General features: G+C 41.2%; 1 protein-coding gene across 1 annotated transcript in view; it reads right to left on the bottom strand.

The window, feature by feature from the left end:
- Nucleotides 1–9,536: 9,536 nt before the first annotated feature.
- Nucleotides 9,537–18,042, bottom strand: part of LOC134567986 (calcium-activated chloride channel regulator 1-like) — a 30,605-nt gene continuing 22,099 nt past the window's right edge. Inside the window, exons 10-14 of the mRNA XM_063426187.1 lie at nucleotides 13,649–13,870; nucleotides 13,270–13,540; nucleotides 11,948–12,112; nucleotides 10,446–10,682; nucleotides 9,537–10,121 (exon numbers count right to left, since the gene is read on the bottom strand). Coding sequence (XP_063282257.1) covers nucleotides 9,667–10,121; nucleotides 10,446–10,682; nucleotides 11,948–12,112; nucleotides 13,270–13,540; nucleotides 13,649–13,870 — 1,350 coding nt within the window. The 3' untranslated portion in view covers nucleotides 9,537–9,666. The remainder of the gene's footprint in view (nucleotides 10,122–10,445; nucleotides 10,683–11,947; nucleotides 12,113–13,269; nucleotides 13,541–13,648; nucleotides 13,871–18,042) is intronic.

The following is an 18,042-nucleotide window of genomic DNA, read 5'->3' as shown; positions in this document are numbered from 1 at the left end:
AAGAGTGGAAATAGATACAAGAGTCGTGATATGAAGGAGCGGCCTTGAGGTATGATAGAAAGAAAGTGACAAGGGAGGGAGGGGGAGAAAGAGAGTGACAAGGGAGGGAGGGAGAGGGAGAAAGAAAGTGACAAGGGAGGGAGGGGGAGAAAGAGAGTGACAAGGGACGGAGGGGGAGAAAGAAAGTGACAAGGGAGGGAGGGGGAGAAAGAGAGTGACAAGGGAGGGGGAGAGAGTGACAAGGGAGGGAGGGAGGGAGGAAGGGGGAGAAAGAGTGACAAGGGAGGGAGGGAGGTGGAGAAAGAGAGTGACAAGGGAGGGAGGGGGAGAAAGAAAGTGACAAGGGAGGGAGGGAGGGGGAGAAAGAAAGTGACAAGGGAGGGAGGGAGGGGGAGAAAGAAAGTGACAAGGGAGGGAGGGGGAGAAAGAGAGTGACAAGGGAGGGAGAGAGATTGACATCCATCACACACACACACACACACACACAATCACACAATCATGCAACCCTTACACACACAGAAACACACAATGCATTCCTTACACACACTCAATGCACCCTGTACACACACTCAATGCACCCCTTACAGACGCACACACTGCATCCCGTACATACACAGAAACACACCTTGCAGCCCTTACACATACAAACACAGATTCACACAATGCATTCCTTACACACATATCAGGACCTCCCCTACACACTCCACTCCCTGTGAACAAACTCATTGGTGGAACATGAAGGTGAACCCTGGGACCCAGACCTTGAGATGTGTAAAGGGCCCCCAAAAAATGGAGCTGCTTCCCGTTCTCCCAGAACATTGATTTTTGTGACCACAGTTACAAACAGTCTCCAGAGAGCCTGTTCTACACCAGACCAGTGGAGCTAGACTGCAGCTAGAGCCCATCATCATCCTCATCTGGTTGTAAGTAGGCAATCTAGCATATTATTCGTGGCACTAATCTCTAATTTACCTCATATTAAAGAAACACTATAGTCCCCAGAACCACTGCAGCTTAATGTAGTGGTTCTGGTGTCTATAGCCTGTCCCTGCAGGCCTTTTAATGTAAACACGGTGGCACTCCAGCACTGGCGTTAGTTAACATGGCAGAAAAATAATTGGAAAGGGTTAGGGGGGCTACTAATAAGGATAGGGGGAGAGGGGTGGGTAGAAAAACAATTGGAAGGGTTTAGGGGGGCTACTGATATGGATGGGAGGAGGGAGGAGGTAGAAAAAATATTGGAAGGGGTTAGGGGAGTACTAATATGAATGGAAGGGGTAGGGTGGGTTCTAATATGCATGGAAGGGGTTAGGGGGTACTAATATGCATGAAAGGGGTTAGGGGGATACTAATATGCATGGAAGGGGTAGGGGGTTAATATGCGTTGAAGGGGTAGGTGGGGTTCTTTTGTGCATGGAAGGGGTAGGGGTGGTTCTAATATTCATGGGAAGGGTAGGGGTGGTTCTAATCAGGAGGATCCCGGCGCTGTATCCGGGTAAGTAAAACCTCTTCCCTGTAGTGACCCTTTAACCCCTTAAGGACCAAACTTCCGGAATAAAAGGGAATCATGACGTGTCACACACGTCATGTGTCCTTAAGGGGTTAATGGTATTATTTAATCATTTATATAGCGACTGCAAATTCCGTAGCGCTGTACAATGGGATAAACAACTCCTAGTTTACGGAATAAGAATATACCCGGCGAGTAAAAATGCTATCCCCCCAGATTTTTGGGGGTTCCTACGCCCATGGGGGTGGAGGAGGCCATGGCCTATATTGGATGAGCTATGCTGATATATAATTAACAACAAAGGGGAAGGGATGAAAACAAATCTTCAAAGTGATGATGTAAAGTTTATATGATATTACTGTAATGCAAAGACGTATGATTGGTTGGATCAGTGCGTGTGATTCAACCCGAGAGTTCCCTGCTTAGAAAAGGAAACCGTATCCTCATGTATATGTCGTGTCATAGTTTAAACATAGAAATGAGGCCTGTAACTGTAGGCTGAAAAAACGTGACTGAAATGGATAAGTATGGAAACCCCTGAAAGCGTGGGAGTTAAATGATCCATACAGATATGTGAACTGGTTTGCTATCGAAACTAATACAATGCTGATACCTTTAAACAGTAAATAGAAATAATCTATATCTAGCAAGCAAAACAAATCATTTAACCGAATGGTATAAGCATGAAATGATGTATGTAATCCCCGAAAAGGATTTATGTGAATATATTAGCAAGACAAATACCGAAATCCTATGGCAAAGGAAAACAGAACTGAAACGAACAGTTTATACGTATGAGAATGTCTGCGAACTGGCAAGCGTGTTTGAGCATATCATGAACAAATACCAAAAGGCGAAATAACCGAAAGGATAGCTTATTTCACGAAAACATGGAACAGCTTCAGGCGAAATGGCAGCCTTTAACTAGCACAATGAATTTACCGAATATCGCACAAAATGATTCCGTGACCGGATTGTCCAATTTGCATCATAACAGGGAAAAAATTTAAAGTGAAGACCCATGCTGTACCGGACACCGTGGGAACCGATCCTGGTGTGGCAGGTAGGTCTAACTTACGGTTTAGGAGTCCCCAGGACGCGATCTACGATGATGACCGGGGTCAGGAGAGGCTGGACGGATGGAAAGGCCTGTAACAGGATTCCTGGGGTTAATTTTTTTAATTTAATTCAATTTTATTTTTAAATTATTTACATTTTACTATTACCGAGTGCCTCAACCCCTCGAGGCACTCAGTAGGTAAGAGCATCGGAAGCCTCTTGCTCTTACCTACACTGCCGGGCGCCACATGCAGCAAACCCGGAAGTGATCGCTCCTGGGGGAGTGATCACTCAGGTGCCCGGCTGTGTATGGGGTATTCCATTTTGGCCACGGATGTACAGGGTACGTCAGTGGTCGTTACCCTGTACGTCCGCGGTCACTAAGAGGTTAAATGTGCATAGGGATTTGGAATAGTGTGCAAGTAACTCTTTTCTTTGATTTTTATTGTATGTATTGTGGCTCATGTGTACTATGGTCATTGCTGCCACCCAGGAGTAGTGGGAGTTTAAGCGCAGGGCTCCTTTTTTGTGTTTGTATTTGCTTTTGTATCACACAGCCATGTTACAATGCTGCTGCCGACCTCATGTGTTCCCTATTAGGGGTTAATAAGTATGTAGGAGTTTAGATAAATATCCCTTTCTGTATTATTAGAGTGTAACGGCACCCCAGGCATAAAAGGGGTTAAAAGCCGTTTAGTAGATCTTCCCCTTCCAGAGACACAGGCACAGCTACTGCAGAACCCCAAACTCCCGAACAGGATACCAAGTAGCACTCCGAACTCCCGAACTGTAACCTCACGAATAGCTGCTAGCAGCTGAACAGGAAAAGAACCCAAGCGGCTTACACTCCTGGCAATCAGTCTCTAACAGCATACAGTAAATCCCCCCAAGATCGAGACAAAGCTCCGTGTTGAGGGTCAAGCAGTGAACAGCCAGAGCTGTGGGTTTATTGTTCTTATATACACATTAGTACCACCCACAGGGTTTTGGAAAACAACCAATAAACACGTACAATACACTCAGACACTCTCACACAAAACAAGAGTATAGTTATACAACATATACCACCGGGGGCGCCACAATCACAAACATGTGAACATATTTACCACATAGTAGTCATGGGTGTACATGTAAAGAGATAAAAGCAACAGTATATAGTGAAGTATTTAATAGCATATAAAACAAAAATAATAAAAATGGTTGCACTCACAAATGTAGTGGCACAATAAAACATATGTCTTAATTGTGCAAAAAAGGCTTGTCAGCCCCTTCTTGGGCTAAAGGTCCTCTCTGTATGTTAGGATCCCAGTTCCACAGACGTTAAGTGAAGTAGTAGTTCAAAGCTGGCTGGATGCGATCACAAATTGCAGGGACACTGACAGGCTCTTGGTCGCTCGACGCATTTCGTCTCTCAGACTTTCTCAGGAGCTGTGTGCACTTTTCTTCCGGCTTGTTTAAATGCTGCAGGTTCGCGCGGTTTTTGTTGTTGCGCGCATGCGCACCACAGCAGACCACTACCGCGCATGCGCGCATTTCTTAGTTGCGCGCATGCGTATTACGGCAGAACTCTACCGCGCATGCGCGCGTATCCAACCTGAACCGCAAACAACTTTATTGATATTCTATGCCGGTTAACACATTTCCGTACCCGACCACATGATCTTACGGAATATTGTGTTCCGTATATTACTGCCCCCTTTTATGTACTCCCACACAAAATCCTCCCCTCTGCCTGTGAAACAATTACCTTACACAATGGGTAATGTAATTATCACAAGCAGAGAAATACAGTTTTTCCACATTATTCATAACTTTAACAGTATGCATTACATTCACATAAAACATTACATTACATTACATTTTCAGAATCAGCATACTCCAAATACAAACATACCTCAAAATCATACAAATTGGCCCAGTGGTTCAAAAGATAGATCGTAGTCTTTTGTGACCAAATGAAGCATGGCTTTTCTGCCCAAAACCGGTTCCACAGAGTCTTCTATCCTGGAGATAATGGGGAAGTAATCCAATTATCTCCAAGGACAGAGGCAAAACTCCATTGAACACATGGCAGCAAAAGACAATAAAATACATAAAAATATATAACTGTGCAGCCATTGCATAAACAGGTACATTCAACATATCCCCAGATAGCTCAGATCTGCGCGCACATTATAACTGAATGGCGCTCAGATCACACACATACAGTTCAATTGCCGTGGAGCTAAAGTCTTTCCCATAGTTTTTCATTATACGAATGGGCTCCATGGCATAGCCATCTGGGGTATCACCGCTCAAACAGGGCAAGCACCTAATGACACGGCTTTCGTGTCTTTGCAGGGGAAAATCAAGCGTTTCAACATGGGGCCATAGCCTAAAGGCAGCAGGCAGGCAACCAGGCTCCTCCAATGCACAGTGGCGAGATTGGTCTCGTCACATAGAGATTCTTACCTGAAACTGAAAGAAGCAAAGTGAATTGTTAATGTAGGATTTAGCTTGGAGATCTGCCTTGATGGGGCAGGTGAACTTACACTCAAGTGGCCATTGGAGTGATACTAAAAAAAACAGTTATTTAAATGTCCATAGTGCTCAAGTAACTATTTTCTTTGTATTTTATTGTATTTATTGGGGCTGATGTGAACCATGGTCATTGCTGCCACCCAAGAGTAGTGGGGATTTGAGCACAGGACTTTTTTCTGTATATTTGAATATGGAAATCAGTGGTTACGCTGTGTGGGACCTCATTAACCATGAACAAAGCTATCACTTACATATGGATAACTGTGGGACCCTTAATAAATATGCAATGAATTATTTAACTAACTAGCTGATATCTGACTAAAATTGAAGAAGCTACTAGCCATTATGCTTAATAAAAATATACCTGATGTACGCACTAACTATACCGCGCAATGCTGTACATGTTGAGAGTGTGTGTGTGGGGTGGCTATTCAGGCTAGTGGTCAATTACTAAATGTTCATTGTATTCACAGATCATGTGAAAAGTGAGAAAGAGAGGGAAAACAGGAGGAGCAGATTGGTATATATTGGTATATGTGTATTGGTACATGTATTGGTGCTTGTGTGTGGGTGTAGGTGTGCATCTACATATGTTTGGGCATTTGGTTGTATTTATTTATATATATTGTATGTACTTGCGTACAGTGTGTATGTTCTTGTGTATACTAGTACATATGCACTACTTGTGTATATGTATATGTACATGAGTGTGTGTACGTTTGTCTGTGTATGCTGGATATAGGCCTTTATGCATATCCTGTAACTCTTGGATGGTAATTCATGCATTCTTTATATTAATACTCCCCCCTTCTAGCACCATCTTCTGCACTGTTCGCTTGTTTTTTGTTTTTTTCTCTCTCTCCCCCCTCACTCTGTGATCTTCACATAAGATATTTACGATCCTCTCTGCAAGAATGGTGTCTATGTTCTATCAAACTTGTCTTATCTGCACTCATGTCACTTTAACCCCTGTATCACAACTCAACTTTGAATTCTATGTGTCATCTTGCTCAGAAATACTTCAGACTTGAGAGAGGGAGGTTCTTCCGAATGTTTGTCATCAATATGTATCAAGTTTGGATAAATATGTGTGAGGAGAAAGATATATATATTCATATTGAATATATACATCTTTCTCCTCACACAATATGAATATATATATCTTTCTCCTCACACATATTGATCCTTACAGTCTATACGATTGGTCTTCTTCATTTTGTGTCTTCCATATTACGGGAACAATTGGACTGCTATAAACAGTGAGGACACCCCATCACCAAAAGCACCTTAAAAGACATTTATCGCCATAGTGCAACTCTGAACCGTTTGGACTAATTATATGTAATAGTAACATCCCAATTAAAAACCACTTGATTGCACTTTATATATATGTTTTATCTATATGCTTTTTAAATCTCTACTCCATACTAATACTATCTTAATATATTTTGGCGCAGCCTTGCACTACTGTTTTTTGTGTCTCCCATTCTCATTCTAGAGGATTAGAGGGTTTCCTTCTGCTGGACAGCTGCCTACTCACTCTTCTTTTTATTATCAGCGCTGACCTCTTTTATCTTTTTATAATTTCAGACTCTACCCAACCACCAAAAACTACAAACCAAAAAAGCCCTATCAAGTATGTTAAAGAATAGGGAAAAGGATACATAAGTCTGAACTTTCCTGAAACAAGTCATTCAAAAAGAAGAATACGGGGGGTGGGGCCTGACTCTCAAGCAGGTCAGACGTGTTTGCCTGGAGCTCTTGCAAAAATAAGCATTAAACCTGCTATATCAACGATCACTAAGCCGCAAAAAGCTCTAAACCAAGCACAGAACGCATCTCTCTGTCATGACATGAAGGGGTGCTGCCCTGCAACAGCACTGTCCCTTTAAGTGTGGGAACCAACTTAGCAGAGAAATAATTCTAGGACACGATAAATGGAGTAATAAAGAAAATGTATTAAGGCAAACCAAAAAGATATAGATATATATATATATAATATATACAAAACAAAATATGACAATGCCACAAATATATAAATATATACAATAACCCAATATATACAATAGAGCAGGCAGAGTCCACGATAGTCCTAGGCAAAGGTAAAGGCTTAGTCAGGTTAGTGCAGCCACCAAGTACAAAATGAACATCAAGGGGCAAAGTCCTAAGCAGGTCACACAGAAATAATGCAGCAAGGTCAGAATCACTGGAGAAGGAGTCTAGACAGGAACACTGCAGGCGAACACTGGAACAGGAGGCACAGGACACAGGACCATAAGGACATCGGAACACCAGATCAGGAAACACAAGATACTCGGGATACTCAGGAAACAAGACACAGGAGACAGGACACAGGAGACAGGAGACAGGAGCCAGAATCACGGGAGCCAGGAAACAGCAGGTACAGGGTCAAGGATAGAGGATAATGATCTGACAGGGAGTGAGGGGAGAAACCAGAATATATAGGTGCTAAACAAGGGCCAGGTGTAGTGCCTAATGAAAGGAAATGAGAAACAGTGCCAAACAGAAAGAGTGGTGAGTGCGAGTACTGCACGAGGGCATATTGACTAAAGAGTGTCGTGACACTCTCACGGAGGAAACATTAAGAATCCCGAAATTATGCACAAGCATAATCAGCAGTCTGGCCTTGTGACTCACCGAGATAGCAGGCCTCCAGCCTGGGAGAGGCGGCCGATCTCCCGCCTGGGACCGAGCATCCTGAAACGACCTCCTTGGTGCCCTGTCACCCCCCCCCCCCCTCTGGACCGGTGGGGGATATCCCGGTCCCCACTGGGATCACTACCGAAGCACCAGTGGCCACTTGACTATGCCGCTCATGAAGCTGCATGGTGACTCAAAGATGGCCGACAGGCCGCCATTTCTGCTCAGTGAGGCAAACCCAGAGACCAGGGATTGGGTACAAGACTTCGAGACAAGATTCGACAAAGTCTGCCAAGATTTCTGGGCCCGTATAACCCACCGCTCAGGCGCTTCTACCTTGCTAGTCCGAGATCTGCAAAGACGACCAAGTGCTTTCATGGAGGCTTCGCCTCAGTCTGACCCACCGCAACACAGAGCGAAGCAAAGACCAGCCGGGCAAGTCTCTGACACAGTACTGATAGCGGGGAACCGGAGGCAAATGCCTCGAACACAGGCAAATGCCTAGATCCAGCCGGCACGACCCAGCCCTGAACCACTACCTTCCTGGACCATGTAACATTATGGGACTCCCCCACACTTGTCGTCTCTATCCATCCAAGGCTTCTTGCCACCGTGTAATTGAAAAGCCTTACACAGGGCACCAAGACCTACCTGCCGTTCAACAAGGGACTTGTGGAATCAGTTCCTGGGACGGTATCTTGGCTGGGGAATGGAGGGGTATCGCTTGTGGGGGCCGTCGTTCTTACTCTCATCAAGATATTGTCCATTATATGAAGGGTGTAGGCTGAACTCACTGATAATAAGATGCAGCTCCTTATATGTACACTCTCATGCCCAGTATCAATTACCAAAAATGCCAGTTGATATAGTTTACACTACCTCTGCACTCTATGCATTTCTAGTATAATTACGAATTTGTATTCATGTTGAATGTGATGGTACACTGACTTAGGCACCTGTGGCATGTTATAGCACTGTGTTTTAACTTGGGTTAATACTCTTATTTTAGTGGATAGCACGACAGGCTAATTAAGCGCTCACAACAACCCCCTAAAGAATATTTCAAGTCTGCTGTGACCTATCACTAATAATGTCTACCAGTGTGCCACGCTTCTCATGCCTAGAGTAATACTAAAAGAGTAGACATTTTGGTTTACTCGCTATATAACAGAGGGTGCAGCTAGTCAGAATAATCTGAATACTATGTCACTGAATCTATCGAACAAGTTTAGCTATGCATATGTTTTGATTTTATCTTGCCTCTTACTGTTATATCTGTAGTTCAGCCTGTTTCTTATACTTAAAAAAGTGCAACACTCTTCCATGACACTGTACTTAAACGAATGTTCAAAATATGCTTGTTAATGCTGTTGTGGCATCATAAACTTGTCTGTCACTTCTTGCACTGAAAAAAATAAAGAATTTAAAAAAAAAAAAAAAAAAGAAGAAGAATACAATTTGTACAATTTACCCCAATTATTTATTATAAAGGATACAAGTCTCCTATGTAGACCTAGCAATATAGGAAATATATGAATGTCCACACCTCATGGTTTTATGAATAATGGTCGTTACAGCAGACCTGGTGACTAATTATTCTAGGACTATAGTCAGTCAAAGAGCTGATGAAACAATGTATAATGTGTCCACTGCATATTTCACATGTTAAATATGTAATGTATTTTTTATAAATTCTCCATGTCATAACTAGGAAAATAAAAATATTCTTCCTGATGGAACACCTTATAAGTAAAGAAAGCACGACGAAGAAGGAAAGGTCAAGAAATGTGAAAATCAATTAATTAATTTGTTCACCCTTTAATGACGTCATAACATTTATATCCATTTTATTTTACAACACAAAGACAATCATTTGATTGATAGTTTAATATGGTTAATTTTTTTATCCAAAATGTTTACATTCTTGATGCTGACCTTCTGCTATTTCTCTGGCAGCTTACTACACATGCAGTAATGCATATAATAAGACATAGAATGATAGCAGTTGTGCAAATAATCAGCAGTATATGAGTTATATTAATATCCTGCTTACAATCAGTTGAAGGAGTTGGGGTTTGAGTTGTAGTGGTTGGAGCTGGTGTAGTAGTAGGGGGAGGGGTAGGAGGAATGAAGAGAGCTGCCTGTGCTATATTAGATGGGTCCGATCTTTGGGAAACCTTATCAATTGCAATTAAAGAAAAATAAAGTATAGTGCCATTTTCTATAGTAATATGTTCTGGTACAAATGCAAATGTCTCAATGGATCCAGATGGCTGTGGTTTGAGATGAGTGATGTTTACAGCCTTGCAATTCTCAAAGTTGTCTCTAAGTTCCTTGGGAAATGTGTTCATTCTCAAGTCGTATGCTGCGGCTGAAAGAGTAATAACATGTTATTAGAAGAGTAAAACAAACAAATTAAGAATAATTATTATTCAATTTCTTGGCACCTTTTGTGATAACTAAGTATAGTGATCTTACCACACTAAATAACGGGGATATCTCTAGAGAAATCCAAACAATGTGGCCAAAGGAGACTGTATGTAATAATATCAACAATTATTTCAAGAACACTAATTATATGTTTGTCTGTGTCAATCCTGCTTTCAAGCCAAATGCTACATGAGTAATACATTTAGAAGTTTGTATGTTTGAAATACAATCTAACCATAAGTAAGAACCTTATATGACAATTCACCTGTTCCTTGATCCAGATCATCTCCAGTGGCTGTCCATGTCAACACAAAAGTGTTTCCTTCGATCTTTGCTTTTAAATCAGTTATTTTCTCAGGCTTATAGATGTCAGGTTGGACACCAGAGGGGACATTTGACAGTACGAAAGAGCCACCTGAAGCTGTTCTACTAAATGGCCCAAAGTCAACGAGAAGGTCATCTTCACTAATCGAAGGTTTTATAGGGTTCATGACAATTTCACCTGCAATTAAACATGTAGTTTTTAGTGTATGATTTATATTAACGAAGCAAATTTACTAGAAAATTATTTACATTGCAATTGCTGATAATTAGAAAATAATTTACTGACATTGATGTTTACTGGACTTTACTAACCTTTATATAAAAGGTTACAAAACAAAGAATAAATTATGATCTAACTTCTATTTGCAATGTTGTAATGACTATATAGCCAACAGGGGATGGCCATTCAGTCTTTTAATGACTGTAAACTTTCAATTTTACAACAACAAGCAGTGTTTTAATTTTGTATTTTGTGGGAGTAGCTGTAATCAAGTACCAAGCATAGTCTTGGGACTCTGCTCTTCCTGCAGCATTGTCACTATCCTATACCTTATGCAGGAAAACAATACTTGTTCCAAGAAACCTATTTTGGTTGAAAAAAGAGATTGCACTTAAAATAGTACAAGAGAACACCAGTGGACATAAAAGTTGTATTGTGTATAGATACATGGAAGTAAGTTATTGTCCTTTATTTAGGCCTTATTATGTAAGCTCAAGTGCATAAGGTAAGATCTGCTCTTGCATCTGGTATGCTGAAAATGTTTGCTGCAATTAAACATAAAATGTAACACATCATATCAGGTTCAGACAGTGACAAAAATTCAACCTGGGTATTTAAAGGCAGAGCAGCCTAATATAAAATGGGTGGGGGCAGATCCAGCGAGGGTGTGTGTTGTGTCATCACTAGTGACATGCACACTCAATGAAGAGCTCTGACATGGGGAAATTCACTTTGTTTAAGTGCAGTGCAAGTGAATTAAATGACATGCTTGTGCTGTGTTTGCTGACAACTTGTCTCTGGTGTCCCCATAACTGGAATATCAGGGTATAATAGAGGGAAAGAGCTGGGCGAGGGTGTTGCGAGTGTGTAAAGAGAGGCGGGCAGTGATTTTGTATATGTTTAGAGGCTACTTGTGCATTTGCGTGTTTGGGGTAGAATACCTGTGGTGTTGTGTATGCATTGTTTGGAAAGGCTGTTTGTAAAGTATTATGTGTGGGAGGAGCTGCATGTGGGGTTGTGTGTTGGGATTACTTGTGTGGTCTTGCATGCGCTCCCTTAATTTCTCCCTGTCAGACTGACCCTCATTATCTCCTTCTATTCAGTAGCATATGATATATGTGGGTGTATTTGATCTACATTACACTATTATTATTATTAATGATAATATGATTGGTATATATGTTATGTAACTTCGAATATTTACACTGTATTCAAATCTTTACCATTTTCTATATATCCAGGTACATACAGAGCCCGATTTTTAGGCAGTGACAGCCGAGCTTTATTCCCAGTGTTTTCAACTCTCACTTTCAAACTATGTCTTCCATTTGATTTGAAAGAAAAGAAGTAACTTGAGTAGACACCATCGTTTAAAGCAATATCAGGACCTGCAACAATATCCAAAAGTTAATCATTAGATGCATGTGCTAGAAGAGATAAGTATCAGGGCAGGTTTAACTAAGTGAAGGCTTGTATGGCATCCAACAAAACATTTTAATATGGCTCTTTTGAAAGCAATGCTTCAACTGGAATATGAATGGAATTCATATTAACAACAGCATATTATATAAATTATTTAAAAAGACCATGAAATAGTCATAGAAAACTAAAAAAATATGTGCATTATCTTTATTTTGTTTCTGTTCACTAAAAAGGACAAAGATGGAGTTGGAGAATTACAGGAGAAAATCTTTGAGGGGAGGGAAATAGACAAACTGACTATTCAGTAATGACAAGTCAATTCCGAAGTCATAGTGTCTGTTTCAATTAGTTTAAATCTACTACTATTCTGTAAAGATCAGCTTGTAGTTGACCTCACTAACCTCAAGGGTCACTCCAACCAAAAGAAAACACTGGTTAGTTTAGTTCAACCCAGTTCCACCTTGCCCCCACCTAAAAAAGCAAAGAAAGCTAAGATACACTGTATCTAGTGCCAATTCCAAATTCTCCCTCAATCCGATCTTCCACTGCTGATATCACTGCCTTTTTGCTAGAGGATTAGGAAGGTCAGAGAGAGAAGGTTGTAGGGAAGTCATAGATGGCATGGGGAGGAGTCTGCTGCCATTAGTTGTTTGTTGCCAGCATGGTGGAATCAGATGCCAATTTTGCACAGAATTAATATTGGTCAACCCATAACGCGTGTTACAATTCCATCAGAAGAGGGGTTAATCTCCATATCAGCAAAGTTTCAATGTGAAACTCAGCACACACAGACTCCAGGCCCCATGGCCACTTCAGACCACTGAAGTTATCATAGTGCTTGGAGTAACCATTTAGCTGGGTATTCTGGAACACTACATAACAGTAAATAAAAAAAATATATATTATATCAACATCAGTTCAAGCCACTTAAATACAGATATTTCAGTGTGAGGTTGTAATTAAAGTTTTAGCCAAGTTGTTTCTTTAAAAAGTTACTTGTAATGTTAAAGTTTTGGTATTGTTAACATGTGAAGTATACATAACAAACATTGTACCATAAATATTGTTTGTAAAAACAAACAATAACGCATATCATATAATTGGCTCTGATCAATTAAGTTACCTGCTCCATTATCAAAAAGCTGTACAATTTCAGCACTTCCAATCTGAGGTTCAATAATTGCTGTAATATTCACTCCTATTATTGGCAAGTGTCCTTGGCTTACTAAAGCATAGATGACCATTGGGTTGGGATAAACGTTAGTATCTGTATTCATGTGGGCGGTTACAGTTATTGGAGGCACATTCTTATCAGCTGCAGTAGAGCTAACCATTATACCAATGGCTTGATTTGCTGTAAGTGTATTGCACAATTTATAATTCCAGGCTCCTCTCTAGAAAAAAAATATATTCATGAATTACATTTTTTAAATATTCAAAATGTGTGTTATTTTGATTCCTATCCGTAACATTTCCCATTTTTATCTCCATAACAGAATTACCTCGGCTGTTCCTGAGATTTCACGCCTTGATGATTTGGCAACCGTGTCAGAAACAAAGTTTGCTTGAGTGTATATTGTTCCCTTTGGATCTTCTAAAGTGATTGATGGAACTGCTGTTTGCCATGTTACTAGGAAGAAAGTTGAATTGCCCACGGTGTGGTCAATGAACACAGTGCTGCTCAAGCACTCGCTTGGTTTAAGAGTTAAACCATTACTTTCAAGCTGTAAAAAAAATATGTACAATGCATTATTTGGGAACCATGATGCACCCTACCACAAATATATATAAACTTCAAGTTGTCCTCACTTGTCAGATAGCTATAGTATATATAACCTTTTCCTACAACCATACTATCTCTCTATATATGGATTTGATCATATATCCTGTTAATTCAGTGACAGTGCAGAATCGAAAATGCCAAAGAGTGCTCATGTTCCACCTGGACACTCTTGCAGTTCTCCTGGTGGTACTTTTGTGAGGAACGTTCCTTATGCATCTATTTGTCTCTTACAGATATCTTGTATATACCATCATGTACACATTATACTCAGCAGGCACTGTATCAGTATCTGTACTCAGACTAGTTGGATATTTAATACTCACATTGTATTTTTCAGATAACTTTGTTGCACTTTATGCACACTATAATGTGGAAACTATATTCATGCAGTAAGTTAATGTCTGTCCTGGGGTAATTTAGACATTGGACTGTATATATATATATATATATATATATATATATATATATATATATATATATATATATATATACAATCCTATTTATTTAACTCTATTACTAACCGGGCTTCTAACTCATTATATTTTTATCACTGGTATTCAGCCCTATCTTGGCTGCACTTTTCCATGGGTATACATCCTTACCATTTTGACCACCATTATTCATTCCGTTTCCTTCACTAATCAGTTTGATTTACATATGATGTGCAAGCCTATCTACCTATCATAACGAAGAGCATGCTATTTAAACCTCCAACTGTCAGGATTAATTTACCCCCTGAAAAGCCGCTTACCGGCGAGATGCACGTCAGGGCTCAGTCGGACTTCTCACTCCGTATCAGCAAATTCTCATTCATGAAACTCCGGTGATCACCATTTGCCAATATTGGGCGGTGTGGCCTCCAGCTAGGTACGGTCGTACTAGCTCGCTACCATAATAATTTCTACAGTCCAGCATCTATATTTTTGTTTCCCATAAGATAGTTAGACTAGAATGCTCTCACTATACTTACAATTGTAGGTGTCCACGAAGGCACACATTAGTGACTATTTTTGCATACTTTAGTTTAACGTGGGATTTTCTTTTAATGTAGTCAGCTCATTTAGACGTCATATGTTGGTGTTCATATTTATGTTATTCCAGGTTTGGTAGAATAATCCTGTTTTAGTATGTATCTAATAAATTTAAAGTTTTAAAGACTTTTCTTACACTCTCTTTGGGACTGTTAACGCTCCTTTCTCTCCTTATTATACTTTTGTGAGGCGACATGTTGATGGATCAGATATGCATTTAACACCACAGTGAGAGTATGCAGTGATAGGATTGTGCAGCTGGGCTATGTACAGTTACATTCTACCTAATGAGTACAACCAACATGGAGTAATCATTTAGTTACACACATATGTATTACTGCTTTTAATCAAACGAAGGCAACAATCCCAATATAAGCAACAAGCTGTCACACCATATGTTAACTGTTATAACCTTGCAGAAACAGTGTTTTTTGTTTGTTTTTTTAAACATTCAGACTTTGATTAAAAATGTGTATAGAATCTAATCAAACAACCTCCACATCTTTATTGTTCTTACTGTAAAGAAGCCTTCCATTTGCTGTATGTGAAAATGTATTCTTTCCACTCTTATTGGGTGACCTTGTGTCTATTTTATATTCCTGCTAATTAACAGGTTAGCACAACATGGTTTGTACTGCCCCTGTATATGTATTTATAGTGCAATTATATCCTTTCTAAGATTCTATTTTTTTTCAAAGAAAAAAAAAGCAGTTTCTCTAGCCGTCCTGCCCCCTTAAAATATTCTTCTTTGGGGGCGGCGCCTAACCGCCGGGCTGGAAAGACGCACCGAGCATCAGCTCCTAACAAACAGCGACCTAATCAGGGGTAAATACCTCGAAAACCGGAGCAATCACCAGCAGGACAGCATGAGAGACGACAGGGAATCCCTGGGGAATCGACTGATACCAAGAACGAGACATTTCCTCCCAGGGAACCCGCAACAGCGAATGGGGCCTACTCGGGACCAAGCCAGAGAGAGGCGGCCGCTCTCCGCGACGGCAAAGCCTCGAGTGAACCCCTCAGCACACTCATTGCATACCTCCCCCCCCCCCATTGACCGGAGGGGGTTATCCCGGTCCTCACTGCAAGTCTGGGCCAGCCAGCCTGGAGCGCAAGACAAGCGTGAACCCAAACAACAGAGTTGCAGCACTCCACATGGCGCTCCCAAGATGGCGGCTGATAGGCAGAACAAGCAGGGCAAGCTACTGACACACGAGCAACAACCAGACCTCTCGCAGCGCCTGGAGGCGATTTTCAACCGCTTCTGGGAAGCGCTGAGAGAGAAACAACTAGCAGCCCGAACAGACCGGCTTAAAACGCAGACAGCGACTAATCGGAGCCGCAGGTGGCGAGAGGTGAGGGGGAAACTCTTAGGCGTAAAACTACCAAGCCAGTCCACCCACACTCCCCCTGGTCCACCCGGGCAGCCGACTGCAAGGCCGAAAGCCCGAAAGCAACGCCCACAAGCACGGAGACACAAGCACCACAAGAGAAGGCTGACCGCCGGATCCTCCGACCTTCCTAAACAGGGAGAACTCTCGGGCCCCAGAAAAGGCCAAGGATGCCAGGAGACGCAGGCCTGCACACCACCCCGAGGCTGGAGTGACACTCTCACCCACATCAGCGCAACTGCGGACTCCCGACCAAGACCTGAGGATGAAGGAGGACTTGACAAAATCGGCCTGCCAACACGAAAACCCAGATTCCGCTTGCCTCACACATGTGGTATTGGCTGATATAGACTTACAGACTATACCTGTGTCATTCTCTTTAGTTGTTATTATGGCATTCAGTTTGAGTTTTTGTTTAGTTTAAGACGCAGAGCCTGTTATCAAAGACATAAATAATCTTTACATATACTCCGCCACTAGCTTGCCAGACTATCACCTTATAGCCAGACAAAATGTTTCACACGCTTGGTGGCCCTCTCCCATCTGAGATACGCTTCACCATCTCAACATAAAATGTTTAACCCATCATAACCCACTTGTGCAATAGGCATCCAGAGTCAGGCTGTACGCACACTTACACTTGCATGCACGCGGGACGACATACTGGTATAGTTAGACGCAACCCGCTCTACTAACCTAGAATGTGCCCTCACAAGTGAATTTCACCAGTCTGCAAACCATGTAGCATGCCTATCAAGCACACCCACGGTGTCAGGTCATAAGGGAACCCTCAACGCTAATTATAAGGGACCACACAGTGACAACACCAGATCAACCTGCCACTACACTCCTTAGAAGGTTACCACACCATAAGTAACTACGACTTATTACAGGCAACAACGGTTCAACGGGGAAGCACACCATCGGTGACCATAGCACACCTAGCCTACCACGTCTTACTATGACAGAGCAGCAGCCTAGATAAGCGTGCCACAAACACAGGTGGTTATGAAATCTTTTGTTCGATTTATGTACCACTATGAATCTCCTGACACTCCACCACTAGCTGAAGCACTCACTCACTCACTTATTCCCTGCATAACGTTACTCCAGACATCAGTTATTGTTACTAACAATGTGCAGGACTGCTATATGAATATAACCCTACAGTATAAGCATGATTATATTATATAAAACTGTGCTTTTATTTCCTTTGCCATGACGTTGAATAACAGTTTTGTTTATATCGGTTTGTTGTGCTGCTGTGGCTCTACAGACCAAATTGTAAAACCTAGCACGAAAAAATAAAGTTTTGAGCTACCACAAAAAAAAAAAAAAAAAAAAAAAAAAAAAAAAAAAAAATATTCTTCTTTAAAACTTGTCCCTCAATTTGCACTGCATATTCTAGGTGTAGTATTAACATTGATCAATAATGGGGCAAAATTATATTTTGATTACAAGAATCAATACCCCTTTTACGCTTTACTAGGCTTTGTAATGGCAGACTGGCTGTTTCAATGTTGTTTTCATGTGATGGTATTCACAATTCAAGCTCATTTAATGTATAAGTGGATTGTTTGCTCCTTATTTCTAAATGTGTGATCTGTATTCAATCTCATCTACCACTTGCCTTCCAAGTGCCCCAATTTATCCAAATCCCTCTGGAAATATATATTATGTTCAGGCTCTAT

The sequence above is a fragment of the Pelobates fuscus genome, chromosome 7 (assembly GCF_036172605.1).
Source record: "Pelobates fuscus isolate aPelFus1 chromosome 7, aPelFus1.pri, whole genome shotgun sequence".
Taxonomy (NCBI): Eukaryota; Metazoa; Chordata; class Amphibia; order Anura; family Pelobatidae; genus Pelobates; species Pelobates fuscus.
This window is presented reverse-complemented; position numbering and strand designations above follow the sequence as displayed.